The sequence below is a fragment of the Anoplolepis gracilipes genome, chromosome 11 (genome assembly GCF_047496725.1).
Source record: "Anoplolepis gracilipes chromosome 11, ASM4749672v1, whole genome shotgun sequence".
NCBI classification, from domain to species: Eukaryota; Metazoa; Arthropoda; class Insecta; order Hymenoptera; family Formicidae; genus Anoplolepis; species Anoplolepis gracilipes.
Window position 1 is genome coordinate 4475052 of NC_132980.1, and position 21153 is coordinate 4496204.

Below are 21153 nucleotides of genomic sequence, written 5' to 3' on the forward strand. Positions count from 1 at the left end.
ATTTTAAAACCATTTAAATCCGATAATTAATCTTATATAAAGTAGAAAAAAAATTTTTTGTTAATTCATAGAATAGATATTAAGGTAAACATACCGATTTTCTCCCGAACAAAAATATATGATTTTCTAAAAATACACATTCGATATTGTAAGCTCCTTTCAATTCATATATTAAAAAATACTAATATCAAAATATTTTTTAAAAATATACATTTAAGAGATATTGAGCTTTTTTAATCCACAATTAAAAATTTATTAAAGAAACGAGTTTATAAAGTAAAGCGAAATATGTATTTAGATTTTGTTAAGAAATTCATTTTTATACATAAAATATTAATTATATATTTTTTAAAAAGAACTTTGTCTAAATATTTTTTTCTTATAAATGGAATAAATTAATTAAGATATACGTTTAAGAGACTTAAAAAATAGATATTCATCGAAAATTTTTCAAGTATGTATATACTTTACAGATCTGTTCGTACTGAAGAGTGACAAGTTCATTGCAAAAAATATGCAAAAGCAGATTTAAACGTTATGTATCTTAAAATAGTAAATCTGAATGAGAAAATTGTATAACACTTATATATTTTTATATAATCTATACTGTACTCTATTTATATTTCTGTCTACAAAATGTATTCCATTTACACTTTTACCTATATGAAAAAGCAGTGAGTATCTATACATGTATAGATTGAGGAAAAAGCATGGAAACCCTAAAAAAATCTCGAAAAATTTAAGTTTTACAGAAAAGACTCTAAGGCAAGATCAATTCATTTCTTTTTTCATTTATTTCATATTTTATATTAAAAAATATCATAATAAACTTAAAAATATCTCAAAAAATTCTTAACTAAAAGTTTTATTATTTTAAAAAGCCCTCAAGGCAAGCTATAAAAATATGCAATTAAAAAGGGTGTTATTCCATTTAAGAAATTAAAAGTAACCTTTAAGCGACTATTCAAGGTCAAATCAATGACACCACCTTATGTCTTTCTCGAAACCGTACAACTTTTGTCTGAAACATTTTTCTGTAAAATTTTATTTTTTAAGATTTTTCATGTTATCCATACTTTTTCCTCACTCTGTATATGATGTGTGGTGTGTGTATGCGTGTGCGTATGTAAGGACATTTTATTGATTTCAATTTTAAAGAGTGAAAAACTTAATTTCATTTATATAAATATTCCTTATACAAATGTATTCTATCATTTTTCACTATTATAATTTTTTTTATTCATAAAAGTATCAGTTTCACCAATATTGAAAAAAATTCTTACGCGCACATAACACTACGTCAAGAATTCTTCAAAATACATCTCTTTCAATATTTCCAACTTAGCATAATGTACAAATCAATAGAAAACAATTTATAATTGGTTCATAACACACTTTTATCTAAATTTTGTTAATTAAAAAAGAAGTGCTTGAATATCTAATAATGAGTAACTAATACACGAACAAGTAATGATTATTTAATACATGTTATATAATACATGCAAAATACATTGCAAAAGAGTTGTATCTTGAACAATGTTTCAAAAGATATCCAATGTAACTTCCTTTATCAGATGATAATATATTGTACAAAAAAATATATGTATGAAAAAAGTTTTCTTAAGAATACAGAATTTCTCCTGCGCATTTTTCAGCCTGAACTACATTCTATTCTACTGGATTGCATTATACATATCATCATATACACTTCTTAAGTTACTTAATAATTTTGTGCGCGAATTAATAAAAATGTAAAAAAGATCTAAATGGTATCACATGTTAATATATTTTGCTAAGTTTTTATAATTTTCAGTTTTTCCTACTGTATGAATCACGTGAGTTTATTTTATATCGTAATCTGTTATATATATATATATATGTACTGTATCAGGATTGTTAAAGAGTTTTGAACTAAACTTTATACTTGTTTGTGTGATAATTAACTTAATTGTGTACAAAAAAAATATTAAAAATCATCGTAGCTTCTGTTACATTGGACGTAAAAGTTTTACTATATAATCAATAAATTAACTTATATGTGTTATTCATTGCGACATTACTTCAGTTACGCGCATATTAACGATGGGTCGAAGTTCTTGCTGCGCATAATCCTCCGGTAACGGTAGTTGAGATATTAGACGAACTAACAACTTTGTAACAGATCTCTTTTCATTTTTCTGCAATAATAACAGATTTCTAGCCAAATGTAGAGTCCTCTTTGCAATTTCGGCCTGACATAATCTAAAAATATGAAAAATTCTATTAGTATAAACTGAGAAAATAATAATTTGAAAATAATATGTACCGACATACCTATGTTTAGCAGTTGGACATGGAAATTGATCAATCTTATTACACAAGCTCGTTAATCGCGGCTTTAATGCTTCCAGTTGATAAGTTAATCCATGATAATCCGGAGTAGACTTTAACAGATTTTGAATTTCATTAGTTATTTCCATATATTCCCACAGGAGCTGCCCTTGATATGCCCAATTGTTGATTGTACTGCTACATTCGGTTGGTACTAGTGTGATTAACAATGATTTCAAATAGTCGTAGTTTTCTGAAAAAAATAGAACATTTTGTTTGGGTAAAACTAAATATTAAAGACCATGACTTTACTAATTTCAATGATCTAGAAACATGTAAGCTCTATCGTAGGTTCTGCTGATAGTCGATCGATAGTCTAATCGACATAATTGAAATCAACAAGCTCTGTACTACATTGGTAGGCATTGAAAATTAGAAGTGAACGACGTTTAATGTTTATCCAAGTGAGGATACTTCCTTGACTTCATAACATACTACAGGATCATTGAAATCAGTCAAATCGCCCCTCCAATATTTAATTTTATCATTTTGTTTATGAAACGCGACATAAAAAAAAAAAAAGAAAATAAAATAATATTACCATTTATTATTGCATCAGCTGCCAGATATTCTATAATAATTTCATGAGCTTGAGTCCATTGCTCGGCCTGAATGTAATACCAAGCTGCTTCACCAAATCTGCAAAAAATGAAAATTGCATGTTGAAATTCTGTAAATATATCCTAAATTTTTTTGAATCGATAATATGTGTATTTCTTTTATCCTGATTGGGTTAATCAAGTACTATCTTTACGCCCAGGAGCAAATTTTAGGGATGCAATATGACTATAATAAAAATATGATTAATATGACTATAATAAAATATGAATGCTAAATACCTTTTGTTAATGCTACTTTTGATAGCTTTAGCTTGATGAATCCAAACTGATGATATACCAAGCTCTTCCCTCAGAAATTGTTCACGTTTCACATATTCCGGAGAATCGTCTATCTCTATGTGACGTAATAGCAGATCTTGTACAGCAATTTGTCGTCTAGACGAATCTCGTAGATGCAACATGACAAAGATCGCCCAGTGCCAAAGTCCGTATGCCTCTAATTGGGTTGCAAAATTGGTATGCGTTAACGCGGCAACATGATCGGAAAGATGCGTATAACCCAGAGCTACGAGTATCTGTTGTATCAACCAGCTGCCAAAAATATTTCTACATTAAAAATATTTCTGATACACCTCAATATTTCCAACCATGCATTTTCTTCCAAATTTAACTAACATATTTCAATATTAAGACTTCTATTGCACCTATTAATAAAACCATATCTGATCTCTTCTTACCTGTTAATCGTGCTAGAATTAATTATTATATGATTCAACCTATTATATATTTTTTGTTGTTATATAAATAATGTCATCAGTTTAAAGTTACCTTAGTCTGTAATCCAAAGGATTGGCGGTGTAGGACAGCGGATTCAAAAGTTCTCCCAGATCGTGATTTCCCGTACAGTATAATTTCAACAGATGAAAGCAGAGATCGTATATTTGCTTGCCATTACTTAATTCGGCGTCATAATCGTTTTTTCTATACTCAGGTTCTGGCGTCGCCGCGTATACTTGAGCATACTCTGTCGCATTGAAAGAGACTTCGTAGAGATCCAAGGCGTCCGTGATAGAGCATGTTGGCGACGACAGGTACCAAAGATGAATGGCAAAAGCCCGCTTCCAATCAAGATCCTCGCACACATTGATAGTTCCATGCTTGCTAGAGATGAGCGGTTCACCCGCCGCCAACATAAACAATTTCAGACGATTGACCGTTAGATTCTCGTCCACGTCGGTCTGTTGCCACAACGCGAGTTGCTGCTTGATCAGTTCCTTGACCGGCATTCCGCCACGTAGTTGCGCCATCAGTAACGCCAGACAATGATCTCCAGCACTTCGTGCCTCCTGGCAAGCATCCTCGAGCTTGCAAGCTGAGAGCAGCGATAGTATTATCTTCTCATGAGAATTCTTAATTTCGCCGTCGACATTTTTTATTTCCTGCTCGACCGTTTTCTGCACCACGTTTTTCAACCATTCGCTTACCGCTTCCCTCCTCATCATGACAGTATAATGTTCCTCATTGGCAGTCACATCCTGATCAGGATAATTTCCCCAGAGTGCCACACACAGGTTCCACACAATACTTGCGTACTGACGAAACGATCGTTCAGCGACGCTACGATGTTCATCATTGACGTTCTCGTTCAATCGTTGTTCTTTGTCCGTGAGATCCTGAGCCAACGTGCAATGTAATTGCAACGCACTATTCGCACTGTCGGTCGCTACATTGAAGATGGGACAATCCCCCTCGTGACCCATCACACAATGATCCAGCTGGATCCTCAAGTGACGCTCTATGCTATCTTTGAACATTCTCATGTCGTGCTCGTCACCGCTCAGAATCTGTAAACGTTGAACGATCGCCGTTGATGTAGTATCATCGGCTAAACGACCGGAAACATAATGGCTCAGTTGACTAAATGTGCTTTGTAGTTGCACCTTAGTTGCCTGTTCCTGCGTGCTTAAGGACAATAATGTCAAGCCAGCTCCCCAACTTGGCCGGAACATTCTACCCATCTGTATACCAGTGTCGGCAATGCAGCGAAATCGCAATTTGTTCAACCTTGATTCTTTGAGCGGTACAATTTCATAGTGATACTTCAATACGCTCGTGATTGGAGTAACCGCAGTTGGTGGAATTACTCTCTCGATAATTGCTTGCTTCTCTTTTGCGTTGACACGCGACAGCTGCAACTTTTTGCCCGATATAGAGAGTATATTTTCTGGGCTCATGGTAAATGGTATCTCATTCATGATGATACTTGATCGCAACGCGTGTGTTGTAGCGTTGCACAGGGTTTCGTCGTTCTTAGTTTCCGTAACATCAGGAAAATATCGGGTAAGAGTTTTCTGTACGGAAGGAAATATATCCTGGTTGATTTCCTCCTCATCGTTTGTGTCGAAGAAACTCGCCTTCATAAGTTGTACTTTGTGACTGTCCGTACCAGCGACTCGAGCATTATCACCGACCGGGCTGACGGTCATCCGTTTTTCGTAACTATAATCTCTAGAAATAAAAACAGAACGGCCGACCGGAGTATCCCTAGCTGGACGAACAACCATATCCCAATTATCGCGATCGTCGTGACCAAATCGATTCTGACTTTCCCCTAAAAAATTGTTTTCAATGTCCGAATGCTTGGCGTTGTCTACCTTTGCACCACCGACCGTTCCATTAATCGCTCCATTGATCGCTCCATCTTTGTTCGTTGCCGCTGATGGATCGGCAATCTTTCCTTTTTGCAAAGGAATGGGAAAGCCCTTTAATTTCTTCGCTTCCGAAGCTGGCGGAACTTGACTGTCATCTTCGTCCGAATCGCTGAGACCATATTTGGAAAAGTGATCAACCTTGAATACCCAGGAACCAGTTTCAGGTCGATATTCGAGGAACCGGGTATCATGCTTCGCGGATACTCTGCGCAGTTTTCCCTCATAATTCATCACGGCAAGTCGTTGCGGATCTGTGATCGGCTCGTGTAGTGATTTATCATGCGGCCATACTTTATCCAGTGTAACTTGTGCCCTTCGATTTAAACCTTGTCCCACCGGTGGTTTTTTCTCGTCATCGGGATAAATGATTACCTCCTTGTGACGGAAGTGAACTGTAATAAAAAAAATGTAAAATATCATTTAATATGATTTCTACTTTAAATTACTTTAAACTAAAGAACAAAATAATTAAAGATTAATACATCGTAATAAAATATATAAATTAATTGATAACTATATGGTAAAATTAGAATAATATATATTATATCATAGTAATTTGTATATGTTAAAAAATTCAAGGTCTATTCAAGTCTTGTAGAATATTTTCTGAAAATTCTCTCCGATCTCCAGATATTTTTGTTCAAAGTTCCAAGTAAAAAGAATATGTTAAGCATTTTTTTATAACTTTTTAAAATAAGTTGTTTTATTATATGGATTTTTAATAAAAAAACATAAAGCCACAAGTGCTAGATTTGCAAATGTATTGAAATAAAATTGAATAATTTTCATAAAATAAGGATTTTTCTCTTGCATAACATTTTCATTTTTTTATCACTAAAAATTAAATTAAGAATATGTACTACAAATTCAATATGTTTTAATATATTACATATAATTTGTTAAGACATTAAATATATAAACAAATATATATGTATAGACATACATACACACACACACACACACACACATATATATATATATATATATATATATATATATATATATATATATATATATATATATATATATATTAAATATATAATTCATCAGTGGATTTTTAACATATATTTTAAACATATAATTTATCGGTTGATTGTCAATTGCTTAAGATAGAAGTAAAATTATCAAAGATAAATTTTTTTTAAATTCCTTAAATCCCAATAAAATTACATGACAGTTCTCTGATTTTTTTAGATACAAAAAATCCCTGAAATATATATAATTTCCATGTTTTTCTAAGGAGAATTTTCTTTCTAAGTTCCTGAGTCCCAATAAAATTCCATGAAAAATGCCTCATCTTTCCAGACACAAAAAAATCCCAAAAAAGAATTTCAGGTTTTTCATGCTTTTCCAGGAAACAGATATTTTGTAAATTAATATATCTGTACGACTTACCGATTTCATCGAGATTTAAACCGTACACATCGAACGAATCTGGAAAATAGACATTTCCATAACCCTCACGTCCAATGGTAAAGTTTGGTACGATACATGTTTCACCACAAACGAAATCGTCTAATTTATCGAGCGGCGGAATGGTATAATAACCCGCTCGTCGTAATGTAACTTTAGCCATATTTAAATTCCAATTTGATTGCAACATCAAAAATGAATTTTCACTTGTTTCCTGACTTGAATCTGAAAAAAAAATCAAAAATAAAAATTAAAAAAAAAGACACATTTGAAGCGATCTTGTATCATAAAAATTCTTTATTACAAAAAAAAATCTTTTATTAATTTAAAATATTTTATCATTTTATTTTTTTAAACCTTTTATTAGAAAAATTTCTATTTAATTAATTTGAAAAATATTTACCTGCATTTTGCATGGTAAGATTTGCGGAGCTTTTATCATCGAAAGTAGAATTTAACGGCACTTCAATCGAATTAATCGTATCGGAATGATTTGATGTATTATTTTGCGGTCTCAATTCCGCCACCGTGTTATTCACTTCTTCGGGTACATTTGTTGCAGAAAATGGTGATCGTTGAGCTTCAAGTAATTCATCGTCTGGAACTTTGCTTTTCCTTGGAAGTGATGACTTCAACCTGCAAATTATTCAAATTGTTTATACATTTTCTTAACAATGTGTCTTTACAATAATTTCTTTAACTAAAAAATTAAAAGATGTGAAAAAAGAGAATTTAAAGATACATAAATATTATTATCTCACCAAGATGTAGATAATCGTCGATCATTTGCAATCCGATTATTATCTTGACTGTGATTTTCTTTGTTATTAACTTCGATACTGTTATTGTGTGCTATATCTGATGTATCTGCTTTGTCATCCACGGAATTATTTTTCACCACAGATTCTCCATTTTCTGTAAGAGACTGAACCGAGGAATTTGTTGTCGATTTTGGTCGCAATACCAAACGTTTTGAATTTGGCCGGGGTTGAAAAGCTTCTGTTAACACAGGATCTTCTTCTTCGAGACCATCAAACAAAGATTTCTAGAAAAATAAGTTATTAAAAATAAATTATTGCATTTAATAGAAAACATATAATATTTTATAGGCAAAATAAATTATTGCATTTTAATAAAAATATAATACATTTATCAATGTAATTAAAAATAAGCTTAAATAAAGCTAAAATGAAAAAACATAAAAGTCCTTTTTCAATTCTCAAATGGTTATCTATTACGTGCTTCCTCAGAAATTTATAAAAGAATATTGAATTTTAGATGAAATTGATAAACATTTTTTTTATTCCTAAAATTTCCAAGATAAGACAATAATCAAATAAAAACTACTATTATAGGTAAATTTCACTAGCAGGAAAATAAAGTGTCATTATTTTAAATAAATGAAACGCAAATTATCAAACAAAGAACAAAAGTTCAAAGAAACTAATAATTTCAATTTTATTAAACTTATTCATTATAGACAGATAAGTGCACTTAATTTAGAATCATTCTACAGAGATTAAATGTAACATTTAACAACTCAAAAATTATTCTTCTAAATCATAAAGAATTGATTGAAAAAAAATAGAAAATAACTTATTATTAAATTTATATTGTTATAGTAATTCATATTAATAAATTAGTAACTTATTAAATTAATAAACTTGTTATTAAATTTACCTTAGATAGTTGTACAGAGCTAACAACTTTCGCCTTGATTTTTGGAGATTTATTATTAGTGGTAACTTTGTAATGTGGACTACTAAGTATTTTTGATGTTGGATTTGTAGGTTTCAAAAGTTCTTCGGTCTTTCCAGATGCCTAGAAAAATAAAAAAAATCGAAAATACTGTACAGACTGTAATATTTAACATTATTTTATTTGCTGTCAATATAATCATTCTAAATGATAAAATACTTACTGGTAAAAGATTCTTTAATAATGGTGAATCACCAAATGGTGCAGAAACCAGAGCTAAGATTTGTTGATGCACCGGTACTAAACCATTTGTTTTAGTTTGATTAGATACCATTCTAAAATATAAATGTTTATTTAATTTATATACATACACACAATTATGAATACACACGCACACACATTAAGTAAGAAGATTAATTAAAGATTATTTCTTTTATGTGATAAAATTGTTTTATGTCGGTATTAATCAATATTTTAATTTTTAATATAATATATATTAAAAAATACTAAAAAAATATATAAACGATATATATATGTATATATATATATATGTATTCTTAAATTGTTAACTTTCAACTTTTCCCATTTAAAAAGTATAATAGTCATTTGACATTTTCCTCTTTTTTACATGAGATTTTCATGTCATTTAAGGTGAAAAATGTCATTAACATTAGGAATGCAAATTGTAAAGGCACTCTATACATATTTGCACATTAGTACAGATAATTATTAAAATTTAAGCAATTAAAACAAAAAAAACTTTTCTAATCCAAAGAAATAAAATTTATTATTTAAAAAATAAATATGTAAACATTGCATTACCCTCCATTAAGCAAACCCATTCCTGTTCCAGATATATTAGAATTTGTTCCAAAGGTAGAAGATCCAAAAGTCCCAGGATTATTAAATGAAGTATTACTTCCAGTATTTCCAAACAAACTCCCTGGTTTTTGTTGACCAAATAATGAAGAGCCACTATTTAAACTCAAGCAAGTATTTGTGCCTGTATAATGTTAAAATATTAATAAAGTTGGAAATTAAGTAGCAAAGTATTAATTAATTGAAATATATATATATATATATAGTCTTACCAAGTCCAGTTGAAGATGCAGGTAGAACTCCAAAAGAAAATCCTGACGTTTGACCAGCTGGTTTAAACGACGAGTTAAACAATGAGGATCCGGTATTGGAACCAGAATTGAAGCCTGTATTAGTTCCGAATGTGGAAGGTGCACCAGCACCAAATGTAGACGTTGTATTGGTTCCAAATCCAGTTGTATTGGTTTTGTTACCGAATAATGGAGTAGTAGTATTATTTGTAGCTGGCTGGCCAAAACTAGTAAAACCAGTACTAGTCGATGTTGATGGAATATTAAAAGCAGACTTGTTTTGATTGAATAGTCCAATACTCTGCAATAAATAAAAAAATGCATAAAATAATATAAATAATTTTACTAAGCAAATAAAAGCCAAAGCATAGTAATTAGTTTGCAAATTTTGTTATAATACAAATTATTCATATTAATTACGAATGTTTCAAATTGTTTTTCGTCAACAAAAAAAAATTATTGAAATTAAAAGAATGTCACATATTTGTTATATCATATGTAAACTGTAATGTAAAAAGCTATAAAATATTTTATTATTGAATAATTTTGATCTTTACATGCAACATCATATATCATTTATTACCTGGTTAGGTTGTGTAGAACCAAATGCAGATGCAAAACCTGTACTCTGTCCAGTATTAATACTACCAAAACCTGTACCAGTAGTAGGATTAGTATTGCTGGTACCGAAAAGCGGCGTCGGGGCAGCTGCTGTGAATAAAATTTTATATTTTATATATTTTGTATACTTAAAAAAATAGTTTTCATATTTTATATTAATATATAAAATAAAAAATATTATTAATTAAGATAAATGGAATAGTACATCTATCAGAAGGTCAAAATAAATCTAACATCTTCAATTTTTCAATTATATAAAATTAATACTAAAAATACATAAAAATTGTTAAAATATAAAAAAAAAATATAAAAATATATAAAAATAATATATACTAATAATTTATATTTTCCGAGATAAATAATATGACTTACTACCAAATGGTTTTGTTTGAGTATTAGTACCAAACAAGTTTGTGGTAGGTGTGGAATTGAATGCAAAGTTATTGGTTGTTGTAGTTGCTGGTGTTCCAAAATTAGTAATAGGTTTCCCGAATAATCCGGTTGATCCCGATTGACTGGTGGTGCCAAATCCAGTCATTGACCCAAATCCTTCAACAACAAAGTAAATTAGTGCTCCGTTTACTTTAAATAAGTATTGACTGGAAGAAATATGTAAACATAAATATTTTATAAGTTACCTGTTCCACCTGTGCTAGTACCAGCTGCTGTATTAGCGAATGGCGATGTCTGTGCGGGTGTTCCAAAAAGTCCCGTTTGCGGACCTGTTTAAGAAAAAAATTTAATATTCTAGTTATCTCATTTTTTTTTTCACAATTATGAATTCAATAAATTACAATATACCTTTCCTTCCTACTTGATAATCTTCAAAACGTAATTCTTCATACGATTTTGATTCATATTCCTTCATGGATGCAATGCAACAATGACGTGCAGAAATGCTATGTGAAATTCCATTTTTTAACATAGAATCAGTTGTAATGACAGGTGTAAATTTCACTACAGTGCCAGTTGGTACAGTGGTAGTATTAGTATTGCCAAAGCCTGTACAGAAAGAAATCAAAATATAATAATCTAAACTTTAAAGATATTATTGTTATAGATTATAATAATTATTATTAATTAATATTAATAATATAGATAATTAATATACTGATTAATTTATAATTATAATGTAGATTTCTATATATATGTATATCTTGTATATTTCTAATATCTATTAAATATACAGGTTTTCTATTTAATATACAAAATTAGTTATATTTGTAATTTACCTGCAGTTGTGCCAAAAAGATTTGTATTTGTAGTAGTGTTAGTTTGACCAAATGGAGTGGTTTGTTGAGTATTCTGTTGCGGTTGTCCAAATAAATTAGTTCCTGATGTTGTGCCAAAGCTGAAGCTACCAGGTTTGTTTGTTTGACCAAATGCAGAAGTTCCTGTACTTGTACCAAAAAGATTTGTGCCTGCATTTTGTTGAGTACCAAAGAGATTAGTGCTTGTGTTTGTTGTCCCGAAACCTATAAAAATAAAAATATTTTATTAGACTTCAAAAATATACTTATATTTTTTTAAATGTTTTAAATGATTTTTGGAATTTATTTACAAATTCAAAAATTATTATATTATATTCTTTTAAAGTTTTTGCGAAATTTTTTTATACCAAAATAAAATAAGCTTACATTATTTTGAAGAAACAATAATATAAACATTATTTTAAACCAATTTTAATTGTTTACATTTGCAATTTGTTATATATTTTTTTAAATGTTTTGAATAATTTTTGGAATTTATTTACAAATTTAAGAATTATTATATTATACTCTTTTAGAGTTTTTGCCAAATTTTTTGAAAATTTCTTCACAATTTGATTGTTAAATATATGTTTAAATCACATCAGTCAAATATATTTTTAAGATATATAATATACAACTGATGTTTCAAATGCATATGCTTGGTAAAGATACTTTTTAGTTTACATGCAAATGAAGCAGTTCATAAATTGCTACCTCCAAATGATGGTTGCGTATTAGTTGGCTGTCTAAATGCCGGTGGCGTTGTGGTATTGCCAAACAAGCCACCTGTGGTAGAACCTGTAGGTTTAGAACTAAAGAGTGATGAAGTATTGTTACTACCAAAGACAGGTGCTGCGCCACTACCAAAACTTGTTGTAGTAATGGGTTTACCAAATGCAGACTGAGCAAATGGACTGTTTTGCGTTGCTGTACTAAATCCACCTAAAAAAAAATGCACATTTTAATAAAATCTCCTTTAATGAAAACTTTTAGATGATATTTATTTATATACATACTGAACGATGTATTTCCAGTTTGCCCAAACATATTTTGCAGTCAGAATCTTGCTTAAGTAATCTAAAATAATCATAGATTTAAAATTAATGTTATTTAAATTAACTCATATATATATCAACTAATTATATTTATTATAAAAATTTTCTGTATTCTAAGAGAGACTAAAAGTTATGTCAATCCCTAAAATTTTAATACACAATAATTTTAATAATTCAATCTCCCATTTGTTAATGCTAGCTATTAATTTAACAAAATTATAGCAAGTTTATGAATAATATAATTTAGCAATATATACTCAATATTTAATTAAATTGTTATTAAATTTTGAGTAGCATTTTAAAATATTGATTAAGGAAACATTTTTAGATTCTAATTTTTTTAGTACTAAAAAAAAGTATAAATATATATTAAATATATATACTATCAAATTACATTATTCATAAAACTTGTAATATTTTAAAATAATTTTCATAAATTCTTTTTAATACATTGACCATTACAATCAAAATCTCAAAAGATGTTACGTTATAATATATAATATACAATTACTAATTATATGTGCAAGATAACGATTACATATAATAGTAATAGAAAAGTGTTATAAAGTACATTAGTAAAATTTATATTTTTTATTTATAAAAATTCATCCCTTTTCATTTATTAAAAATTCATATATTTTTATTTATTAAAATTTTAAAAATAATTATATATGCATTTTACAATAAAGCTTACTAACATAAAATAATTATAATATAATCCCATTGACATGAATAGAATCAGCTAGAATATGTTTGATAAATGTATTAAAAGTCATATATTTTATGTATAAGTATTTTTTTAATTTTGTATTAAATGCACTAATTACATAATATATACAGTAACACTGTGTGTACTAAAGTTTAATAACAGATATAAATACAATATTTATATTTATTCTGAACATTAATGCATGAAACAGGTAGATATTATGCTTTATTAATATTCAGAAAACTTTTCAAATAAAAAAATATCAACATTCTATGATTTGTAAAGTATAAAACAATTCATATCAATATAAATAATGAAGAATTAATCTTCTCGTTCTTTGTGTTAACAAAATACTTACAATGCTTAATGTCAATATTTATCACAACAATATTGTGCGCAAAAAATTATTGTTATCAACGAAAAAAAAAAAAGGTAAATGATAACTTTTTTTGGAGTATTTTCAGTTTCTCGAAAATCGATAGAATATCCTTATCAGCAATTACAGAGATAAGAACGTGTAATACGCACTTAGCTCCCACTTTGATTATGAACTCGTTAGCCCAGTGTCTTCTATTGTTAGAGAACATCACTTTAGCAGAGTGATGCTTGACTTAATCGTTATCTTCGGTTGCGAATGTATTGACAATTTTTTCACTTACCCGTATAAAAGTCACTTGAATTCACGCATGAGGATCGTCGCGCATAACTTTTCACGATTGTCTCGCAAATTTGACACACAAGCCGTTGTACGCAATTACATTTCACGAAATCACATGAAATGGCATGCCCGACAAACTTCCATATGATGTGTGTTCCCATATGTCACATCACTAACGCCGCATTTACAATAGTAAGCCTTAAGCCGTAAGAAATTTACCAATCACATTTGACTATTCTTCTCACACTTAACTGTTATTGGTCAATTTTTTACGGCTTAAGGTTTGCTCCTCCATTGTAGAATCTCCTTAAAGTAGGATCTACAATAGGTGTAGCCTAAGCCTTAAATTGGTTCTACAATAGCTGTAAATCGAATGTCGGAAGAGTTAACCAATTACAGTTGACTTTAGAGAAGAATAATTGAATATGATTGGTCAACTTTTATGACCAAATTAAATAAAAGAAAAAACATTTCTCGGACAAAATTCTCGTGAAAACAAGGCTTTGGATTGGATTTACAATTAAATTAAGGCCGTAAGAAATTGATCAATGAGGGTGATTCCACAATAGCTGTCGTAAGTCGGATGTCGGAAGAGTTGACCAATCACAGTTGACTTTAGAGAAGAATAATCGAATATGATTGGTTAACTCTTCCAACATCCGACTTACGACAGCTATTGTGGAACCAGCCTGATAGTTGAATATGAGAAGAATACTCAAATGTAATTGATCAATGTTTTGCGGGTTAAGACCGGTTCTACAATAGCTGTCGTAAGTCGGATGTTGGAAGAGTTAACCAATCATATTCGATTATTCTTCTCTAAAGTCAACTGTGATTGGTCAACTCTTCCGACATCCGACTTACGACAGCTATTGTGGAATCACCTTCATTGATCAATTTCTTAGAGCCTTAATTTAATTGTAAATCCGGTCCAAAGCCTTGTTTTCACGAGAATTTTGTCCGAGAAATGTTTTTTCTTTTATTTAATTTGGTAATTATCCAGAAGAGCTGCCTCACCTCAGATTTTGATCAAAATAGGCTTATTCGACGCGTTTTGACTCGAAACGAACGAATCTGGCAGAGATAATCGTCGCTCTGCCCCGCGAACCGAGATATTAATTGTTAAAAATGACAGATTTCACGGTTAGGAAATCTGTCATACTGACTGAATCTAGCGATATGAGTATACGTTGCGGTCACGCGCGCATGCATTTTAGCAGAGATGGAAATGTTACTTTATAAAAGTAACTCGTTACCGTTATCGTTCTTTTTTCCAAAAAGTAACTCGTTACCGTTACTCGTTACTAATTTTAAAAAGTAACTCGTTACCGTTACCGTTACTCAAAAAGTAACGAATCGTTACAATTTCCGTTACTTTTTTTGTGTACAATACAAACTGTACATAAAAATTTTTACACTAATACAAGATCAAATTTTTACACTAAGCACTAAAAATTTTTGAACATTATTTTACAGTAACCAAAATAATATAATTTTCTTATTGTTAATTTACTTTCAATAGATTGGTAAATATATGGTTAAAATCGCTTTCTTCGCGTTTTTTCAATTTTTTTTATTTTAAAATTCTAATACGATACGATAATTTTTATAACATCGAATTTTTAACTAATCATTGAATTATCTGTCTACTTAAATGTTTTTTTACACAGTAGACAAATACTAGAAAGAGATGCCAGCAGTTTCTAAGTATGTGATACTGCGTTTCAAAACTCTTATCAATCTTAAGTTCCATTTCACGCATATGCGTACAAGTATCTATAGTATATGTTACATGTACCATATAAAATGCGCGCATATGCATGAAACAAAAAATATCTATGTTTCTTTATTTGAAAATTATATTCGAAAAGTATAGTATATTCAAGTATATTTGAAAAAAATTCTAGACTGCACAGAAAGGTCAAAAGACATCTTAAAAATATTTAAAAAATAATAAGACTTTTTTAAGCTGTCTTTTAAGCATTTTTAAAGATATGTGCTGTCTGGAAAGTAACGATAAAAGTAACTCTTAATTTTGTTACTCGTTATCGAAAAATGTAACGAAGTTACTTGTTCCGTTACAAACAAAATTTGTAACACCGTTACAGTTACCGAAAAAAGTAACTGTAACGGTAACGACGTTACAAGTAACGCGTTACTTCCCAACCCTGCATTTTAGTAACTTAACAGCACTGTGCACGAAATTTTAACATGTAAATCCTTTTTAATAATGTAGTTATGTATGTTGCAAACCCATGTGGAATTGTATATGCAAAGTACATGCTTAGATTAGAGTGCATAAGGGGACGGGCCTTCGCCCCGTCCCCATAAAAAAATATAACAAAACTTGAGAGTGTAGAAACTACCAAGGGATAGTACTGTGTAGAAGTTTCAATGCTATTTTTCTAAGCAAATGCTATTTGACTGAAGCGCTGCTAGGCAAATGGTTCAATGAATCGTGCATCGATGCATTCAGTATTTATGTTGTAAGATTATGAATAAAAAATTATAAATATAGTGTAAGAGTTCGGACATAGGTTGAATTAAAATTTTACATTGAAACTTCCACACAGTACTGTCAGTTGGTAGTTTCTACGCTCTCAAGTTTTGTTATATTTTTTTATGGGGGCTTCGCCCCCCGTCCCCCTGTGCACTCCCATCTAAGCATGTACTTTGCAATGCATATACGACTCCACATGGGTTTGCAACTTGCATAGCAACATAAAAAAATTTACATATTGAAATTAAAAAGGATTTATTTAAAATTTTATGTAAGTTACTAAAACGCATGCGCTCGTGACCGCAGCGCATGCTCATATCGCTAGATTTAGTCATTTTCTAATCGTGAAATCTGTCATTTTTAATAATTAATATCTCGGTTCGCGGGGTAAAGCGACGATTATCTCTGTCAGATCCGTTCGTTTCGAGCCAAAACGCGTCGAATAAGCCTATTTTGATCAAAATCCGAGGTGAGGCAGTTCTTCGGGATAATTACCTTTAATTTTTTTGTCAAGAAATGTGTAGCGAATCAAGTTGCAGCTTTCACGTAAAAGCGGCAGATTTATTGACTGCGTTCAGCAGAGAAAGCAAATCAGTGAGCGCTTAATGATTCTTTATTGTGATTGGTTTTTGCACTTAAATCCAATGAAGATCTAAATGCAAGAACCAATCACAATAAAGAATCACTAAGCGCTCACTGATTTGCTTTTTCTGCTGAACGCAGCCATTAATTTAGTTTACACCGAGCACTTGATACGCGTACTAAGTACTAGACTAGCCAATCATGGCCAGTCTTCTAAAGAATGGAATGGCTATGATTGGCCAGTAGTATTTAGTACGCGTATCAAAGTATGTCGGTGTAAACAAGGCCATTGACTACACATTTCTCCGAGTATTATGGCCGGTATTTATAGTCTGTTCTTATATATAAGATCATTTTAAGACATGTTTTTAGTCGATTTAAGATTACGTTTAGCCAATCAGATGGCCGAATAGAATTTTAAGACTTTACTTAAGACGAGCTTGAATATAAGAACGGACTAAGAATACCGGCCTATCTCGTGAACACAAGGCTTTGATATGGAATGGCTTTAGGAACATCAATTGAATTTGTGGTCAATGTCAAACGAGTGCCCTTTCCCCCTCCCCGAAAGTTAGACTACTCCTTCCTTGATCAAAATAGCAGCTCGTAACTCGTGCAGCTCATGCACGTTTGTCTCGTTAGTGATAAGTACATGTGTTGTTATTAAATATGGCGGTAAGTTTTTTATTTAAATAAGTTTATTACTCTTTATTATTAACTTTATGATTATTTAAATAAATTTATTACTCTTTACAATTAACTTTATGATTATTTAAATAAATAATAAAAACTTTTTCATAATGTTATAACCTTTTTTAATTCAATAAATGCAGGTTACTTTTATTTGCGATGTTGGTACTTTTTTGGGTTGCCTTGATATATTTAAAATATCATTTTTTTTGCTTTGTATAAAACATTAGTGTACTTATATGTTTCGTTTTAATTCAATTTTTATAAAAACTTAATGTGAATTGATAATATCAATTATATGCTTTATATCAGTTGGCATAGCAACTAAATATTTGATCAATTTCATCTCAATTACGTACATATTCTATAATATATTATTAATAATCTATTATAGAATTATAAAATATATTATATATAATATAAATTTGAAAATTTTTTACATGTGTTCAATTATTATTTTTTATTTCAGGTTATTACTAATGTCCAAGACGTTCGTGAAATTACTAAAATTGAGCGTATTGGTGCTCATTCTCACATCAGAGGTTTAGGATTGAATGATAGTTTAGAAGCTCGTGATGTAATTATACTTGCACAAAGACATTTTTATTAATTATAAATAATAAAGTAATCTAAATTATGTAATTCTTAATTATATACTACGTTAGGTATCTCAAGGTATGGTTGGCCAGCTTATGGCACGTCGGGCTGCTGGCGTTATTCTGGAGATGATAAAAGATGGCAAAATAGCAGGTCGTGCAGTTTTGTTAGCTGGACAACCTGGCACAGGGAAAACAGCCATTGCTATGGGAATGGCACAAGCCTTAGGCATAGATACTCCTTTTACATCGATGGCTGGTTCTGAAATTTACTCTTTAGAAATGAGTAAAACGGAAGCCTTAACTCAAGCCATTAGAAAATCTATCGGGGTCAGAATCAAAGAAGAAACAGAAATTATAGAAGGTGAAGTTGTGGAGATCCAAGTCGATAGGCCGGCAACTGGAGTTGGAGTAAAAGTTGGCAAATTAACATTAAAAACAACTGAGATGGAAACAATTTATGATTTAGGAAATAAAATGATTGATTGCTTAATGAAAGAAAAAGTTAGTGTATATTAAATAATTTTTGTATATAATTTTTATAATAATTAATTTTTATATTAAATAATTTATGATTTTGCATTATTTTTAGGTACAAGCTGGTGATGTTATAACAATCGATAAAGCAACAGGAAAGATCAACAGGCTCGGCCGTTCTTTCACTAGAGCTCGAGATTATGACGCAACTGGTGCGCAAACACGTTTCGTACAATGTCCCGAGGGTGAATTACAGAAGCGCAAGGAAGTTGTCCACACGGTGTCTTTACACGAAATTGATGTAATAAATAGCAGAACTCATGGATTCTTAGCGCTTTTCTCCGGAGATACCGGAGAGATTAAACCGGAAGTACGAGATCAAATAAACGCTAAGGTTGCCGAATGGCGGGAGGAGGGCAAGGCAGAAATTGTGCCGGGTGTACTCTTCATCGATGAAGTACATATGTTGGATATCGAGTGTTTTTCGTTTCTCAATCGAGCATTGGAGAATGAAATGGCTCCAGTTGTGATCATGGCAACAAATAGAGGTACAAAAAAATTGAAATAATCAACTATATTATTAAATATACTATATAGTATATTGTTATGTATACATTATATAGTATATTATTACAAATACTATATATATATATATATATATATATATATATATATATATATATACATGTATATATATGTATATATGTATACATTATATAATATATTATTATATATATAGATAGAATATAGATATATTCTATCTATATACTTTGGGTGTCCTATAATTGATGAAAAACCTGTTAATGATAGATTCTTGAGATTATTTAAACACGATTTTTCTTTAATAAAAATCTCGAGGCATCACTACAAATCATAATTTCCAAGTTATAATCGATTGAAAAAGAGACGCTTTTCGCAAACTAAACTTTTTGGAGTTAAAAAATTACCAACACTACATTCTTCAGTTAATTTCAGATATAATTTACTCTAATAGAATTTTAATTCAAGATTCAAGCTTAATTATAAAGATATATAATAATAGAAATTGGAAACTGGCAAAAAGGATGATGTCTCTCGATATTTTCGCTGAGGAAAAATCGACTTCAAATGATCTCAAGAATCTGTCATTAACAAGGTTTTCACCAATTACCGGATACCCCTGTATATAGTATATTATTATATATAATATATATATATATATACTATTTAATGTTAGTTTATATACTATATATACTATATATTATTATATATATAATAATATACTATATAATATGTTAATATATTATATATATATATATATATATATATATATACTACACATTTATATATATACTATACATTTATATGATATAATTGCATAGGTATTACGAGAATCAGAGGCACAAATTATAAGAGTCCTCATGGTATTCCGATTGACTTATTGGATCGTATGATTATTGTTCCAACAAGTCCATATCAAGAAAAAGAGCTGAAGGAAATTTTGAAAATAAGATGCGAAGAAGAAGATTGCGAAATGGCTGATGATGCCCTGACGGTATTAACAAGAATTGCTTTGGAAACGTCATTAAGATACGCAATACAATTAATTACGACGGCTTCTCTTGTTAGTCGTCGAAGAAAGGCTACAGAAGTAAGTAGCATATGTGCTAGAATTTATCACATCACGTGTTTAGCAATATATTATGGTAATCTTTAATTTATATTCAGGTCAGTATTGAAGACGTAAGACGTGTTTATAATTTATTTCTTGATGAACATAGATCTACCCAATTTTTAAAGGACTATCAAGATGATTTTATATTCAATGAATTCAGTAAGTAAATTTAATTATTTGTAATGTTTATCGTACATGTATAAAGTTTGTTTAACTGTTTCAGCAGCTTCAACTGGGGAAGGTATGGACGTTTCTCCGTAGAGATATTAAAATAGCACATAATTCGAAATTTTTTTACCAAGTTCTCTATATTTTACATATCTATTCACATCTATAATTTACAAAATTAATTATAACAAGATTTTTTTATTAAATGTAAAAACATTTATGTTACACGACTTCTTAATGCTATTACTATAATACTTTATTAGCACAAGAGTATTATTATTCTTGTATGTTAATTATATATAACAACAAATTTATCAAAAATAAATATTTGC

At 29.9% G+C, this 21153-nt stretch overlaps 2 protein-coding genes across 4 annotated transcripts; one reads left to right on the top strand and one right to left on the bottom strand.

Moving 5' to 3' along the window:
• Nucleotides 1-1214: 1214 nt before the first annotated feature.
• On the bottom strand, nt 1215-14309 carry Nup98-96 (nuclear pore complex protein Nup98-96). 2 transcript variants are annotated; one of them, XM_072902389.1, is made up of 20 exons: nt 14156-14309; nt 12749-12809; nt 12447-12674; nt 11715-11957; nt 11284-11484; nt 11121-11204; nt 10855-11031; nt 10445-10572; nt 9844-10162; nt 9575-9755; nt 8976-9087; nt 8735-8875; nt 7816-8099; nt 7458-7690; nt 7037-7279; nt 3759-6033; nt 3210-3521; nt 2912-3009; nt 2314-2563; nt 1215-2241 (listed from the first exon to the last, which is right to left on the bottom strand). In XM_072902389.1, exons 2-20 carry the CDS (start codon nt 12777-12779, stop codon nt 2046-2048), a joined length of 5736 nt encoding a protein of 1911 aa, XP_072758490.1. In that variant the 5' UTR covers nt 12780-12809; nt 14156-14309; the 3' UTR covers nt 1215-2045. The 2 variants fall into 2 exon arrangements, with proteins under 2 accessions (XP_072758490.1, XP_072758491.1); XM_072902390.1 differs by lacking the exon at nt 14156-14309 and adding an exon at nt 13855-14061.
• Nucleotides 14310-17675: 3366 nt separating this feature from the next.
• Rept (RuvB-like helicase 2 rept) lies at nt 17676-21144 on the top strand. Of its 2 annotated transcripts, none has more exons than XM_072902405.1 (7): nt 17676-17911; nt 18396-18503; nt 18592-19026; nt 19115-19547; nt 20361-20629; nt 20707-20812; nt 20877-21144. In XM_072902405.1, exons 1-7 carry the CDS (start codon nt 17906-17908, stop codon nt 20912-20914), a joined length of 1395 nt encoding a protein of 464 aa, XP_072758506.1. In that variant the 5' UTR covers nt 17676-17905; the 3' UTR covers nt 20915-21144. The 2 variants fall into 2 exon arrangements, with proteins under 2 accessions (XP_072758506.1, XP_072758507.1); XM_072902406.1 differs by having other exon boundaries at nt 17677-17911; nt 20880-21143.
• The last annotated feature ends 9 nt before the right edge of the window (nt 21145-21153 follow it).

What these genes read in the sequence shown, in the direction of transcription:
- Nup98-96 (XM_072902389.1), bottom strand. Translation starts at nt 12,779, where the DNA reads ATGTTTGGGCAAACTGGAAATACATCGTTCA. An exon ending in CGACGATTATCTACATCTTG is followed by an intron (nt 7,691 to 7,815) that starts GTGAGATAATAA and finishes AATAATTTGCAG; the next exon opens with GTTGAAGTCATCACTTCCAA. An exon ending in TTTAAATCTCGATGAAATCG is followed by an intron (nt 6,034 to 7,036) that starts GTAAGTCGTACA and finishes TTTTTATTACAG; the next exon opens with TTCACTTCCGTCACAAGGAG.
- Rept (XM_072902405.1), top strand. An exon ending in GTCGAAGAAAGGCTACAGAA is followed by an intron (nt 20,630 to 20,706) that starts GTAAGTAGCATA and finishes ATTTATATTCAG; the next exon opens with GTCAGTATTGAAGACGTAAG. An exon ending in TTTTATATTCAATGAATTCA is followed by an intron (nt 20,813 to 20,876) that starts GTAAGTAAATTT and finishes TAACTGTTTCAG; the next exon opens with CAGCTTCAACTGGGGAAGGT.